The sequence below is a fragment of the Anomaloglossus baeobatrachus genome, chromosome 2 (genome assembly GCF_048569485.1).
Source record: "Anomaloglossus baeobatrachus isolate aAnoBae1 chromosome 2, aAnoBae1.hap1, whole genome shotgun sequence".
Taxonomy (NCBI): domain Eukaryota; kingdom Metazoa; phylum Chordata; class Amphibia; order Anura; family Aromobatidae; genus Anomaloglossus; species Anomaloglossus baeobatrachus.
In genome coordinates this window covers 484,494,450-484,510,047 of record NC_134354.1, presented here as the reverse complement: position 1 = coordinate 484,510,047, position 15,598 = coordinate 484,494,450, and the positions used below count along the sequence as shown (strand labels likewise).

The window sequence follows — 15,598 nt, the reverse complement described above, 5'->3', positions numbered from 1 at the left end:
CAGATCACTCATGCCGGAAAGTATCTAGTCGCTGCGTCCCTTGACTCTGCTGCTTCTGCTGCCCTGGCAGCCGGCAACATTACTGCAATCCGCAGAGCCCTGTGGCTTAAAGCGTGGAACGCGGACTCAGCATCCAAAAAGTCTCTCACCAGTCTTCCCTTTGTCGGTGCCAGACTCTTCGGAGAAAAGCTGGACAAGATAATCTCTGAGGCTACGGGAGGCAAGAGTACCTTCCTCCCCCAACAGAGGACCCCTCGTGCCCCTCCAAAGCGGCGACCTTTTCCTTTTCGCCCCTTTCGTCAATTCTCCACCAACAACAACTCACGTCGGGAGCGGTCCCCAGCGCGTCAGGAGAGACGGAAGCCCTCCTTCAAGGCAACACCCCACTGGCGTTCCCGTGGCCAGCAGTCCAAGTCCTCCAGGTCCAGATCCCACAGATTTTCCTCTGCATGACTGGGCTCCCGTCACCGGGTCCCAATCCAGGGTCGGCGGTCGTCTCCGCATGTTCAGAAGCACGTGGCTTTCCGTGATAGACGACGCCTGGGTTCGAGACGTCGTCTCTCACGGCTACAAAATAGAGTTTTCTTCGCTCCCACGCTCACGCTTCGTCCAGTCCAAACCCCCCAAGGACCCCTCCCTCACAGAGGGCTTCTTCGCAGCCATTCAGGCCATGCGAGACTCTGGGGTCATCATCTCCGTACCTCCTCAAGACAGATTCCGGGGTTTTTATTCAAACCTTTTCGTGGTACCGAAGAAGAACGGCACAGTCCGCCCCATCCTGGATCTCAAGCGCCTCAACAGGCGAGTCCGTCTCCGGCGATTCCGCATGGAGTCTCTGCGCTCAGTGATAGCGTCCATGGAACCAGGGGAGTTCCTTTGCTCGGTGGACATCCAGGACGCCTATCTCCACATACCGATCTTTCCAGCTCATCAGAGATTCCTACGCTTCATGGTTCAGGGACAACACTTCCAGTTCACTGCCCTCCCCTTCGGGCTCTCGACAGCTCCCAGAGTCTTCACCAAGGTAATGGCTACTGTCATGGCTATTCTTCGGACCCGGGGGATTCTAGCCATCCCGTATCTGGACGACATTTTGATCAAGGCTCCCTCGGCGGCGGAGTGCCGCGACAGTCTCAACATCACTCTGGATACTCTATCCCGTCTCGGCTGGTTGATCAACAGACCAAAGTCATCTCTGATCCCGTCTCAACGCATCTCATTCCTCGGCATGATCTTCGATACCACGCAAGCGAAGGTTCTTCTGCCCAAGGACAAACTCACAGCTATCCTCAGGAGGATTTGGAAGCTCCAACGCGCACCTCGCTGCTCCCTTCGATACTGCATGAGCATTCTCGGGAAGATGGTGGCGTCAATGGAGGCGGTGCCCTACAGTCAATTCCACACTCGCCCCCTTCAAGGTCTCCTTCTCGCAGCATGGGACAAGTCTCCTCACTCTCTGGATCGACTAATTGCGATCCCTCCTCGAGTCAGGGAGTCATTGGAATGGTGGAGATGCTCTCCTCTCACCCTCCAAGGGAGATCATTTCTTCCCCTTCGATGGAGGGTCGTCACGACAGACGCCAGCCTACTAGGTTGGGGGGCCACCTTCCAGGACCTCACAGTTCAGGGTCGCTGGACCGAGCCGGAAACCAAGCTCCCCATCAACATCTTGGAACTCAGATCAGTTCGCCTAGCTCTCTTCCAGTGGAAGGCTCTGCTTCGCGGACACCCAGTTCGGGTGCAGTCCGACAATGCAACCACGGTAGCCTACATAAACCATCAAGGCGGAACACGCAGCCGAGCGGCAATGAGAGAGGTATCCCAAATCCTCGACTGGGCCGAACAAAACGTCCCAGCGATTTCGGCGGTCCACATCCCGGGCGTGGACAATTGGGCCGCCGACTTCCTCAGCCGAGAGGGTCTCGACGCGGGAGAGTGGTCCCTCAATCCCAGAATCTTCCAGCAGATCTGTTCCAGGTGGGGGACCCCCGACGTGGATCTCCTGGCCTCCAGATGGAATCACAAGGTCCCCCAGTTCGTCTCCAGGGCAAGAGACCCACTAGCGCTCGCGACGGACGCCCTAGCGATCCCCTGGTCGCAGTTCTCTCTGCCGTACCTCTTCCCTCCACTTCCGCTTATACCCAAGCTAGTCAAGAAGATCAAGGCGGAGGGAGTTCCGGTGATCCTCGTGGCCCCAGATTGGCCTCGTCGCCCGTGGTACGCAGAGCTCGTGCACCTTCTCGCCGACGTTCCGTGGAGACTTCCAGACGTCCAGGACCTTCTCACCCAAGGGCCTTTTCTTCACCAGAATTCAGTCGCTCAATTTAACGGCATGGCTGTTGAAGCCGCAGTACTAACTTCCGCGGGATTCTCAGGTAAAGTCGTCCAGACGATGATCAAAGCTCGGAAGCCGCCTTCTTCCCGCATTTACCACCGGACGTGGAAGGCCTATTTCCGCTGGTGTGAAGCTAACCAGGTCACAGCCATGACTTTCTCCTTGCCAGTTCTGTTGTCATTCCTACAGTCTGGTCTGGATGCGGGATTAGCACTCAGCTCCCTCAAGGGGCAAGTGTCTGCTCTTTCCATTCTCTTTCAAAGGAAGATTGCTTCTCGTTCACAGGTTCGTACATTCATTCAGGGGGTCGCGCATGCGGCGCCCCCCGTTCAACCTCCAGTGGAGCCCTGGGACCTCAACCTGGTTCTGTCCGTTCTCCAGCATTCTCCCTTCGAACCTATGCATGAGATGTCCCTCACGTTCCTCTCTTGGAAGGTCGCCTTCTTAGTTGCCATCACGTCAATCAGGCGGGTATCTGAACTAGCGGCGCTTTCCTGCCGCTCTCCATACGTTGTCTTCCACCAGGATAAGGTAGTCCTCCGTCCGGTTCCGTCCTTTCTGCCCAAGGTGGTTTCCTCTTTCCATCTTAACGAGGACATTGTTCTCCCCTCCTTTTGTCCGAATCCTTCACACCCTCGTGAGATTCTTCTCCACAGGCTGGACTTGGTCAGAGCTCTCCGTTGGTACATTTCCAGGACCTCTCAATTCAGACGGTCGGATTCCCTTTTTGTACTTCCGTCTGGCCCGCGCAGAGGCCTATCTGCCTCCAAGTCCTCCATTGCGCGATGGATTCGCTCTGCCGTACTGGAAGCCTACCGGGTAAGAGGGAGAACGCGCCCACTCAGGATTACGGCCCATTCCACCAGGGCGGTGGGAGCCTCGTGGGCGGTCCGTCACCACGCTACAGCGTCGCAGCTTTGCAAGGCGGCCACCTGGTCTTCGCTCCACACTTTCACAAAGTTCTACAGGGTCCACACTTTCGCATCCGCCGATGCGAGCCTCGGTAGACTAGTTCTGCAGGCTGCAGTGGACCGAGGTCAGCCCTGAGAGTAATACTAGACCCACCCGTGGGACTGCTTTAGGACGTCCCATGGTCTCTGTGTCCCCCAATGAAGCGATAAAGAAAAGTAGATTTTGGGTACTCACCGTAAAATCTCTTTCTTGGAGCCTTCATTGGGGGACACAGCACCCGCCCTTGTGTTGGACATATGTTACTGTTCAATGTTTCTGTTGAATGTTCAGTTTAATGTCCACTTCTGTACGATTGTTCGTTTTTTCTACTGTTGTCTCCTATTGCTTTCTCACTAACTGAGGTACAATTGCCAGTTGGTGGGTGTATACTGCATAGGAGGAGTTTTCCTTATTTTGCTTAGTGTCGCCTCCTAGTGGCAGCAGCATACAACCCATGGTCTCTGTGTCCCCCAATGAAGGCTCCAAGAAAGAGATTTTACGGTGAGTACCCAAAATCTACTTTTTTCTGGCGACCGTTTGTTTGGCGAACGACTGGATGAGATTATTAAGGAATCCAAGGGAAAGGACTCCTCCTTACCCCAGTCCAAACGTAAGAGACCTCAGCAGAGAAAAATCCAATCGATGTTTCGGTCCTTTCGTCCCTCCGCCAAGCCCCAATCCTCTTCGTCCAACAGGCCGGAGAAAGGCCAGAGGAACTCCTATGCGTGGCGGTCCAAGTCACGCCCCCAAAAGGCCGCAAGAGCCACTGCCTCCAAGACGGCCTCCTCATGACTCTCGGCCTCCCCTAGCCGCATCCTCGGTCGGTGGCAGGCTCACCCACTTTGGCGACGCCTGGTGGCCACATGTTCAAGACCGATGGGGGAGAGACATTCTGTCTCATGGTTACAGGATAGAGTTCAGCTCTCGTCCTACGGTTCGTTTCTTCAGAACCTCTCCGCCCCCCGCTCAGGCCGACGCACTTTTTCAGGCAGTGGACGCTCTAAAGATAGGAGTTGTGATCCCCGTTCCCCTTCAGGAACGTGGTCGCGGATTTTACTCCAACTTGTTCGTGGTGCCAAAAAAGGACGGGTCATTCCGTCCCATTCTGGACCTCAAGCTACTCAACAGACATGTGAGAACCAGACGGTTTCGGATGGAATCTCTCCGCTCGGTCATCGCCTCGATGTCACAAGGAGACTTCCTAGCATCGATCGATATCAAGGATGCTTATCTCCATGTACCGATCGCACCCGAACATCAACGTTTCCTGCGTTTCGCCATCGGGGACGAACACCTTCAGTTCGTGGCATTGCCTTTCGGCCTGGCGACAGCCCCACGGGTTTTCACCAAAGTCATGGCATCCGTCGTGGCGGTCCTGCACTCTCAGGGCCACTCGGTGATCCCCTACTTGGACGATCTCCTAGTCAGGGCCCCTTCTCGGGTGGCGTGTCAACAAAGCCTTACCGTCGCTCTGGCGACTCTCCAGCAGTTCGGGTGGATCATCAACTTCCCGAAATCCAAGTTGACACCGACCCAATCACTGACTTACCTTGGGATGGAGTTTCATACCCAGCAAGCGTTAGTCAAGCTACCGAGCGACAAACAGCTTTCTCTGCAGGCAGGGGTGCAATCACTTACTTCTTCGGAGTCAGTCACACCCCTTAAGGCGCCTTATGCACTTCCTGGGGAGGATGGTGGCAGCTATAGAGGCAGTGCCGTTCGCGCAATTCCATCTACGGCCACTCCAATGGGACATTCTCCGCAAATGGGACAAGAGTGCGGCTTCCCTCGACAAGAACGTCTCTCTTTCCCTTGCAACCAAAACATCACTTCAGTGGTGGCTCCTACCCACATCTCTGTCGCGGGGAAAATCCTTCCTACCCCCAACCTGGGCTGTGGTCACCACGGACGCGAGCCTGTCAGGTTGGGGAGCGGTTTTTCTCCACCACAGGGCTCAAGGAACCTGGACTCCGATAGAATCGTCCCTTCAGATCAATATCCTGGAGATAAGGGCAGTATATCTAGCCCTATTGACTTTCCATCGGTGGCTGGAGGGCAGGCAGATCCGTATCCAGTCGGACAACGCCACTGCCGTCGCCTACATCAACCACCAAGGCGGCACTTGCAGTCGTCAAGCCTTCCAGGAAGTACGACGGATTCTGCAGTGGGTGGAAGCCACAGGCTCCACCATCTCCGCAGTTCACATCCCGGGCGTAGAAAACTGGGAAGCAGATTTTCTCAGTCGTCAGGGCATGGATGCGGGGGAATGGTCTCTGCACCCAGACGTGTTTCGAGAGATCTGTCGCCGCTGGGGAAAGCCGGACGTCGATCTCATGGCGTCACTGCACAACAACAAGGTCCCGGCCTTCATGGCACGGTCTCAGGATCACAGAGCTCTGGCGGCGGACGCGTTAGTCCAGGATTGGTCGCAGTTTCGACTGCCTTATGTGTTTCCCCCTCTGGCGATGCTGCCCAGAGTACTACGCAAGATCAGGTCCGACTGCCGTCGCGCCATTCTCGTCGCTCCAGACTGGCCGAGGCGGTCATGGTATCCGGATCTGTGGCATCTCACGGTGGGTCAACCGTGGGCACTTCCAGACCGCCCAGACTTGCTGTCACAAGGCCCGTTTTTCCATCTGAATTCTGTGGCCCTCAACCTGACTGTGTGGTCATTGAGTCCTGGCTCCTAGCGTCTTCAGGGTTATCTCAGGATGTCATTGCCACCATGAGACAAGCCAGGAAGCCAACGTCCGCCAAGATCTATTACAGGTCTTGGCAAATCTTCCTATCATGGTGCGCTGTTAACGGTTTTCCTCCATGGCCGTTTGCCTTACCCACTTTTCTTTCATTCCTTCAATCTGGAATGGACAAGGGTTTGTCCCTCGGCTCTCTCAAGGGCCAAGTATCGGCGCTCTCCGTGTTTTTTCAAAAGCGTCTAGCCAGGCTTCCGCAGGTCCGCACGTTCCTGCAGGGGGTTTGCCACATGGTCCCACCTTACAAACGTCCGCTGGAACCCTGGGATCTTAACAGGGTTCTGTCAGCTCTTCAAAAACCACCTTTCGAGCCGCTGAGGGATGTCTTTCTCTCACGTCTTTCGCAGAAGGTGGCCTTCCTAGTGGCAGTCACATCACTTCGGAGAGTGTCTGAGCTCTCAGCGCTGTCATTCAAAGCCCCCTTCCTGGTTTTTCACCAGGATAAGGTGGTTCTGCGTCCTGTCCCGGAATTTCTCCCTAAGGTGGTATCCCCTTTTCATCTCAATCAGGATATCTCCTTGCCTTCCTTTTGCCCTAATCCAATTCACCAGTGTGAAAAGGATTTGCACTCTTTGGATCTAGTGAGAGCAATCCGGTTCTACGTGTCTCGCACGGCGCCCCTGCGCCGTTCAGATGCGTTCTTTGTCCCTTTCGCTGGCCAGCGTAAGGGCTCTTAGGCCTCCAAGTCAACCTTGGCTCGGTGGATCAAGGAACCGATTCTCGAGGCCTACCGTTCTTCCGGGCTTCCGCTCCCTTCAGGGCTGAAAGCCCATTCTACCAGAGCCGTGGGTGCGTCCTGGGCATTGCGGCACCGGGCTACGGCTCAGCAGGTGTGTCAGGCAGCTACGTGGTCTAGTCTGCACACTTTCACGAAACACTATCAAGTGCATACCTATGCTTCGGCAGACGCCAGTCTAGGTAGGCGAGTCCTTCAGGCGGCGGTTGCCCACCTGTAAGAGGGGGCCGTTTTCGGCTCTTTTTATCGAGGTATTCTTTTACCCACCCAGGGACTGCTCTTGGACGTCCCAATTGTCTGGGTCTCCCAATGGAGCGACAAAGAAAAAGGGAATTTTGTTTACTTACCGTAAATTCCTTTTCTTCTAGCTCCTATTGGGAGACCCAGCACCCGCCCCTGTGCCCTTCGGGCTAGTTGTTCTTTTGTGTACACATGTTGTTCATGTTGAATTGTTCTTTTGGTTCATGGTCTTCAGTTCTCCGAACATCCTTCGGATTGAATTTACCCTAAACCAATTTATAAGTTTTCTCCTTCCTGCTTTTGCACCAAAACTGAGGAGCCCGTGGTCCACGGGAGGGTGTATAGGCAGAGGGGAGGGGTTACACTTTTTAAAGTGTAATACTTTGTGTGGCCTCCGGAGGCAGAAGTTATACACCCAGTTGTCTGGGTCTCCCAATAGGAGCTAGAAGAAAAGGAATTTACGGTAAGTAAACAAAATTCCCTTTTTTGGTATATAAACTCACTGTATAAATCCAAAGATATGTGCCTTTAAGGCCTTGTGCGCACACTGCGTTTTTACCCGCGTTTTTACCCGCGTTTTTACCCGCGGTTTTACTGCAGAAATTTCTTGAGAAATGTTTGTAACCTTTCTGCAGACATTTCCTAGCAAAATCTATGGGAAAAAAAATAGCTGTGCACACTTTTTTTTTTTTTTTTCCTCAAGAACATTCTTTCTGCAGAATTTCTTGAGAAAATTTCTTGACAAAATGTGCAGGTCACTTCTTTTCCGCAGGTACCTGCATTTTTTGCCATAGATAATGGTAAAAAACGCGGGGACCAACTTGCGGCATAAACGCGGGTGCGGTTTTACCGCGGTTTTTACCGAAGATGCGGGATTCTTTCAGGGGGACCGGTTTTTTTTTCTCAAGAAAAATGCACTTTCTACTGCACACAGCCTTACAGTGCTAATATTTCTGGTCTCGCGAAGGCTGGCAGGATTCTCTGGGGCATATCTTTTGTCTTCTTTGTTTTGTCTTTTTTGTTTTATATACACAGACACACATATTCGGGAGTAGTGGGAGTACAGTTAAAGCAAAAATTGGCCACTTTGACTTGGTCTTCTTTAAGGGGCACAATACTATTCAGATGTGTAATACTTTTCTCAGCAGCCGTTTCTGCAGTAAATATGCGGTTTATGATGAGAGATATGTTTAAGTAGCATTGTATATAATGAATTCATTGAAAGGTTCTTTGTTTTACTCTTTTAGTTTCTACATCCGCACATCCTGGTTACTATGCTCAGTCACCGGCATATAATCCTCAACAACTTCTCAGACCAGTGGCAAATGTTACACCAACCAAGGTAATGTATTCCTTAATATTGCTCGATGAAAGAAGAGCCTCTCAAGCGTTATATATTAAAGTTTGTGTTACATTGCTTTCTTTTCTGAGCTAAATATACTTGCATTTGAGGAATAGTTGTCGATATGAGCTAGTATTTGGCTAACAGCCATTAGTTTTTGGCACTATTTCGTTTTAAACCAATTTTGGTTTTATTTTGAATAGTATGGGACTCCCTGGACTTGCACAAACATTAATACAATGGCTCATTGAGAAAATCTTCTTGACCTATACTGCTGATGTAGGGCTCAGTGGCGATCTCCAGGGGAAATTGTCCACTTCCCTGACAAGTGGATTTTGAGGCAGTTTGTGAGCTCACATTGCTTATTATGGCTTGAGCTAAACGCTGAGTGGCAGAAGGAATAGTGACAGAAATGGTAGTGGTGGCACTGAACATTGCTATACCGTGTTTATAACACTGATTTCATTGGGTTCCTAAGGGCTTGGGGGTCATACAAAACTGAACTAGTGCATCTGCAGAGATGCTGCTGCCAAAAAGTTGCAGTGGCTTTCCACTGCATCCATAGAAATTACCATATTTTTCGGTTTATAAGACAGGTTAAAGGTTAAAAGGGGTCTGCCTTACAAATCCGGTGGTGTCTTACCGGCAACGGGCGGCAGCGTTGATGGAGCAGGGTCACAGGAGGCAGGGGCATTGGTAGAGTAGGGCGGTGCGGCAGGTGTCCCAGATGCTCGCTGCGGGAACAGTGAGGAAGGCAACGTCAAAAAACTATCAGCTTTGTGGGCTTAAAAGAAATGGCACCTGGAGTCAGTGCATGTGCAGATTAAGCTTTGGGCTCAAGATCTCATCTGCGCATGCGCCACCTCCAGGCGCAATTTTCATTAAGTCCGCTGCTGGGAGATCAATGGGCCGGAGGCAGCGCATGCGCAGATGAGATCTTGAGCCAAGAGCTCCATCTGTGCATTCACTAACTCAGGGCGCCATTATTTGCTGTCCTCACCACTGACATTTTCAGGATGGCACCCACAGCACTAGCACAGTGCCTGCAGCATTGCTCCTGCTACCCCTCTCCACCATTCCCGGTAATCAACATTCGGATTATAAGACTCACCCCTCATTTTCCTCCCAAATTTTTGGGAGGAAAAGTGCGTCCTTTATAAATCGACAAATATGGTAACTGCAAATGGCCGCACGGTTTAGCTGAAAAGTCATTTACAAAAGGCAAACCATTAGTAATTCATTTCTGTTTATGCAGTCGAAAGCCGATGAGATCTTTACGAAGTGGTATCTCGGCAGGCGCAGCTTTTGCGCACGGTGGTTGTCCACGTGTGATACGTGATCCGCACTCCGTGATTGCACATGGACATTACTCACCTGTCACGTTCCTGCTTTCCATGGTGCTGAACTCCTCGGCTCTGCAGCATACGCCCACCGCTCTTTGCAGCTACTTCCGGGTCGGCTCTTGCTGCATTCATGAATATGCATGAGCCGGCCAGGACGCTGCAGAGAGCACAGGCTGCACAGAGCGTCGCTGGAAAGGTGAGTTGAAAATGTGTTTTATTTTGTGTACGTATTTTCTGGTACGTGTTTCACGGATCACACCATAGTGCGGTCCGTGGGACATCAGTGATGCCAGAAAAAACGGACTTGTCTCTGTGTGACAATCATGGACACGCGTGTACGCTGCTCGGAGACACGGTCAGTGAAAAATCAATGATGTATGCGCAGACCCATTGATTATAATGGGTCTGCGCATGTCCGGGATTCTGGTACATATAAAAAAAAAAAAGCACATACGTCCCAGAATCACTGACGTCTGAAACGGGTCTTAGAAAGCTCTTGGACACAAGTGACTTCCAACCGCCTAGTACCCATAATCTGTCTGGGAATAGTTAGTAGGACCCCCACACGTGAGAAATCAGTCGGTTTGACTTTTATCTAAGGCCGGTTTCACATTTGCGTCGTTTTGAATCCAGCACAGATGCAGTACAGTTCATTTATTTACAGTGGAAGCGCGACACCATGTGGATACACGCGGTTGTGTATGAAGCACACAACCGCATGGTGCCGCGCTTCCACTGTAAATAAATAAACTGTACTGCATCTGTGCTGTATTCCGTTTCCGTCAAAACGACGCAAATGTGAAACCGGCCTAACTTGTATCAGGCCCAGATGTGTATAGGGCAACACCCTACTGATAAGGGAATGATGACTTGGTTATCAATTTATATCTAATCCTGAAGTGGAATAACAGAGGAATCGCACAATACAGAGCTTTTATAAAAACTGTTCCACCCTTGTATTTAATCTTTCTCTTTGGTAGATGGCACTGTACCATTTCAGTTTCAACCCATTTATAGCAAAGAAATTGAGTAGTTTATAATTAGTTTGCGTTCTATGCCATGATTTCTAACAACATTTTTGTTGTTTTTTTTCCCCCCCCTTACAGACATCCGTGTATCCAGTCAATCGAATGACACCGCAACAACACATGTATGCCATGCATACACCCCCAGTACAGAGTACGGCCATGGTTGGACCTGCGTTACGTTTCGAATCTCCTGCAACTAATATTTTGTCTCCTCAACCTGATGAATATTTTAACTACAGTTTACCTCCAAACACTGCAAATCCAACACTACCTGAGCCAGGCTATTTCACAAAACCTGCTTTTGCATCACAGCAAACCAAATCCGATACATCAAAGATAGAGATTGGAAAGAATAGCTTTGTCCAGCCAATTCCAAATGATGGTTCCAAACCTCCTCCGTTTACTGCACCGTTGCAATCCACTCCATCATCTACTTTTAAGTTTAATTCAAACTTTAAGTCCAATGATGGAGACTTCACATTTTCCTCTAATCAAGGTGGAACACCAACTGCTGGAAATGAATGTCTTTTAAAACTTTTAACCTCAGATAAAACTATTCCTGACCAGGGCAAACCTTCATTTGAAAATGCTGCAGATTCCAGAAATATGTTCCGGTTTGGTGAGAAAAGCTTTGTGAACAATGTCAGTGATGGCACAATTCAGAATCAGGATAAAAGCAGTGCAGTGTTTGGGCAAGGGGATAATGTATTTAGCTTTCAAATCTCTGCAAAGAAAGGGTTTATGGCTCCAGCTTTTGATGTACCGTCAAAGGAAGAGCACAACCAAAGCCATGAGTCTGAAGCCTCCAGTGACCATGTAGTTGAAGAGGAAGGGCCCCATTTTGATCCAGTGGTGCCGTTACCAGAAAAGATTGAAGTAAAAACCGGAGAAGAGGAAGAAGAAGAAATCTTCTGCAACAGAGCAAAGCTTTTCCGTTTTGATGCCGACTCGAAAGAATGGAAAGAAAGAGGTTTAGGAAATGTGAAAATTTTAAAGCACAAAATATCTGGCAAGATACGGCTACTGATGCGAAGGGAACAGATTTTGAAGATTTGTGCAAACCATTACATAAATGCTAATATGAAACTAAAACCACTTCCTACATCTGATAAATCATATGTATGGCATGCTTATGATTATGCTGACGAGATGCCAAAGTCCGAGCAACTTGCAATTCGCTTTAAGACTGTGGAGGAGGCAACACGTTTCAAAACAAAATTTGAAGAAGCCCAGAAACTGCTCCCGACTACAGAAGACAGTGCCCAAAACCAAACTGAGCCTGGAAAAGACATATTAAGTGCAGATTTAAAGCCCAAGCCGGGTTCACTAGATAAGCAGTTTGGTTTTAAACCAGGAGAATGGCAATGTGACATCTGCCTTGTGAAAAATAATCCTTTAAGTGTTACATGTATTTCTTGCCAAGCTCCCATTCCAAGCAGTAAAAGCTCCAGAGAAACTACTACTAGTAAAGACATTAAATCTACAAAGACTGGAACCATGCTAGCATCTGCTTTTTCATTTACTAAGGAGACTTTAAATAGCAAGCCCACTTCAAGTGAGCAACATACAAAGGGCAGAGAGCAGTGGATATGTAGTAAGTGCTCAACAAAGAATGACGTGGCTAACAAGCAATGCATCAAGTGTCACCCTTCCAATCAGAATGATGGAAAAACATCCTCGCCATTCACACCAAAAGCTCCTGGCACAGCCACGCAGGGTGGGTCCTTTGGTTCGGCGTTCATGAAAAAAGCTGGACAGTGGCATTGTGGTCATTGTCTGGTATTGAATGAACCTTCTGCAGTAAAATGTAATTCATGCAAAGCTCCAAATTCATCCAGCAGTTTGCAATCATCAGCACAGTCTACTTCGTCTGTCAAGTTTGTCACCTCTGAAACAGGTCCAATAAAGGATCTTGGATTTCTTTTTGCAAAGACTGAAGGGCAGTGGGATTGTGATACATGCGCTGTGCGCAACGAAGCAAGTTCTTCAAAGTGTATCTGTTGTCAAACCCCAAAACCAACATCTTCAGGCAATGCAACAGCGCTTCCAATCCAACCATCTAACTTCAGTTTTAGCAAGGCCCAAAATGGTAGTCTGGAAGCTATGTTTCAAAAAATGGAAGGACAGTGGGACTGTTCGGTGTGTCTCATTAGAAATGATGGTTCAGCAATAGAGTGTGCAGCCTGCAAAGCACACAATCCCAATGCAAAAAGTGTTACAACATCTGAGGCAAAATCGGGATTTACGTTTGATCTAAAAGCAAGTTCTGATTCCTTTGGACCACCTTCAACAGGGTTTAAGTGCAATTTCCCAGAAAAAGATATCAAGTTTGGCACAAGTGATGATAAACCTTCCATTAGTTTTAAAGCATCAAGTGCAAGTGAAGAAACTAAATCTGGGGGTTTCAGCTTTACAATGCCTTTTAACCCTGGTTCTTTTAAGTTTGGTCTGACCGATTCAAATCTGAAAGATGACGAAGAGGAAGAGGGATATACGGGTACCTTGGGAGATGGCATAGTGGTATCCTCCTCCTCCTCCTCATCGGATACTGGATTGAAATCTGAAGAGGGCAAACAAAGTGGCGAGATAGTATTTGGTCAGACTGCAAGTACATTTTCTTTTGCCGAGCTTTCAAAAAATTCTGAAGGCTTTGCATTTGGTAATACAGATCCCAATTTTAAGGGGTTTTCTCGTGCAGGAGAAAAATTGTTTGCTTCTGTAAATGATAAAGGACAGCAAGCAATCGCTTCTCAGCAAGAGGGATTAGAAGATCTGTACAGAACAGAAGATCGTGACGACATCCATTTTGAGCCCATCGTGCAGCTCCCTGATAAAGTGGAGCTTGTCACCGGAGAAGAAGATGAGACTGTGCTTTATTCTCAACGAGTGAAATTATTCCGGTTTGATGCAGAAATCAGCCAATGGAAAGAGCGGGGTATCGGCCTTCTGAAAATCCTTAAGAACGAGGTTAACGGGAAGCTAAGAATGCTCATGCGACGAGAACAAGTGCTGAAAGTGTGTGCAAACCATCTCATCACAACAACCATGAACTTAAAACCTTTGTCTGGCTCAGACCGTGCGTGGATGTGGATGGCTAGTGACTTTTCTGACGGGGATGCCAAATTAGAACAACTGGCTGCAAAGTTTAAAACACTAGAGCAAGCCGAAGACTTCAAAAGCAAATTTGAAGAGTGCCAGCGCCTGCTGTTAGACATACCGCTTCAGACTCCACATAAACTTGTAGATACTGGAAGGACCGCTCAATTGATTAAGAAAGCAGAGGAAATGAAAAGCGGACTTAAAGATTTGAAAACATTCTTAACTGACCAATGTAAATCTGGGGAGGATGACACAAATCTGATCGATTCCATAGACCAAATTACAAAAATGCCCGATTACACCGAGGCTACTTATGAGTGGGACACTTATGACATGAGGGCAGGTGCCCTTGAAGGAAATTTCGAGGACTCTGTGTGTGCATCACCCATAGCAAATAGCCCAGAGAAAAGGAATCTTTTCAGATTTGGTGAATCTACTACTGGATTTAATTTTAGTTTTCAACCATCACCAACTTCAGGAAAATCTCCAACTAAATTAAATCAGAGTAGAGTGTCTGTGGGTACTGATGATGAAGCGGACGTAACGCAGGAGGAGGAGCACGACGGCCAATACTTTGAGCCAGTCGTCCCATTACCTGATTTAGTTGAACTAACCAGTGGTGAAGAAAACGAGGAGACACTCTTTTGCCACAGAGCAAAGCTTTATAGGTTTGATAAAGATGCTAATCAATGGAAGGAGCGGGGAATCGGAGACTTAAAGATTTTGCAGAACTATGACAATAAATCTGCTCGCGTAGTAATGAGAAGGGATCAAGTTTTAAAACTCTGTGCCAATCACCGTATAACACCTGATATAAACCTTAAACCCATGAAAGCTGGTTCTCAGAGAGAGTGGGCATGGACAGCTCAAGACTATGCTGAAGGAGAAGGTACAGTGGAGTGTTTTGCTGTACGCTTTAAGCTTCAGGAAGTTGCTGACCTGTTCAAAGAAGTTTTCGAAGAAGCTAAAGTTGCCCAAAGTAAAGATTGTTTGCTTGCTCCTTTTTCGTCTCGTGTGACAAGTCCAAAAGTTTCACCATGTGGGAAGGCGGCAGTAGCCATATTGGAAGAAACTACAAGAGAGAGGACAGATTTTCCATCTGTAACAGCCACTGCTTCAGAAGCCGAAACTAACACTTCATTCACTTCAGAGAAGACTTCTACGGCTGTGGTGTCCCCCCCTAAGTTTGTATTTGGATCTGACGCTGTGAAAAATATTTTTGGTACAGAGAAGCAGGGTTTCACATTTGGAAGCCCTTCAGGAGCTGGAACAATGTTTGGTTTCAGCTTCAATTCATCAAAGACTTCTAATAAAGAAGAGCAACAAAAACAACCTTCCAAACCTAATTCAGCACCATCTAGTAATCTCAAAGATACTACAGTCGCTCCAGAGAAGCCTTCTCCACAATCTCTGCAAAACCCTGCAGTCTCGTCATCTGCTACCGGGTCTGCTCAACCCCAGAAGCAAGTTCCAGCTAGAGGTGAGGTTTCTATCTCTTCTGAAAATGACGATTGACATTTTTCTACTACTTCTTCACTGATGTATTTTTTAAAAAAACCTTGTAAATTACTTCCTATTTTACATCAGTCCCGCTGCCAAGACCTCAGCTTTAGGCCCATAGTGACGTACCATCATCTGACCATATCACTCAAGTATGACCATGCAAGTGCAAATACAGGGTAGGCCATAAGTATGAGTACACCCTGATAAAAATGGAAGTGGTTGCTGATATCACCTTACCGTTTGTGGCATTTAAGTACATGGGAGGGGC

The 15,598-nt window shown here is 48.7% G+C and overlaps 1 protein-coding gene across 3 annotated transcripts in view; it reads left to right on the top strand.

Annotated features, from left to right (window-relative positions):
• LOC142291709 (E3 SUMO-protein ligase RanBP2-like) overlaps window positions 1–15,598 on the top strand; it is a 189,831-nt gene that overhangs the window by 106,735 nt on the left and 67,498 nt on the right. For all 3 annotated transcript variants that reach the window (XM_075336442.1, XM_075336441.1, XM_075336440.1), the window contains exons 19-20: window positions 8,263–8,357; window positions 10,807–15,307. In XM_075336442.1, coding sequence (XP_075192557.1) covers window positions 8,263–8,357; window positions 10,807–15,307 — 4,596 coding nt within the window. The remainder of the gene's footprint in view (window positions 1–8,262; window positions 8,358–10,806; window positions 15,308–15,598) is intronic.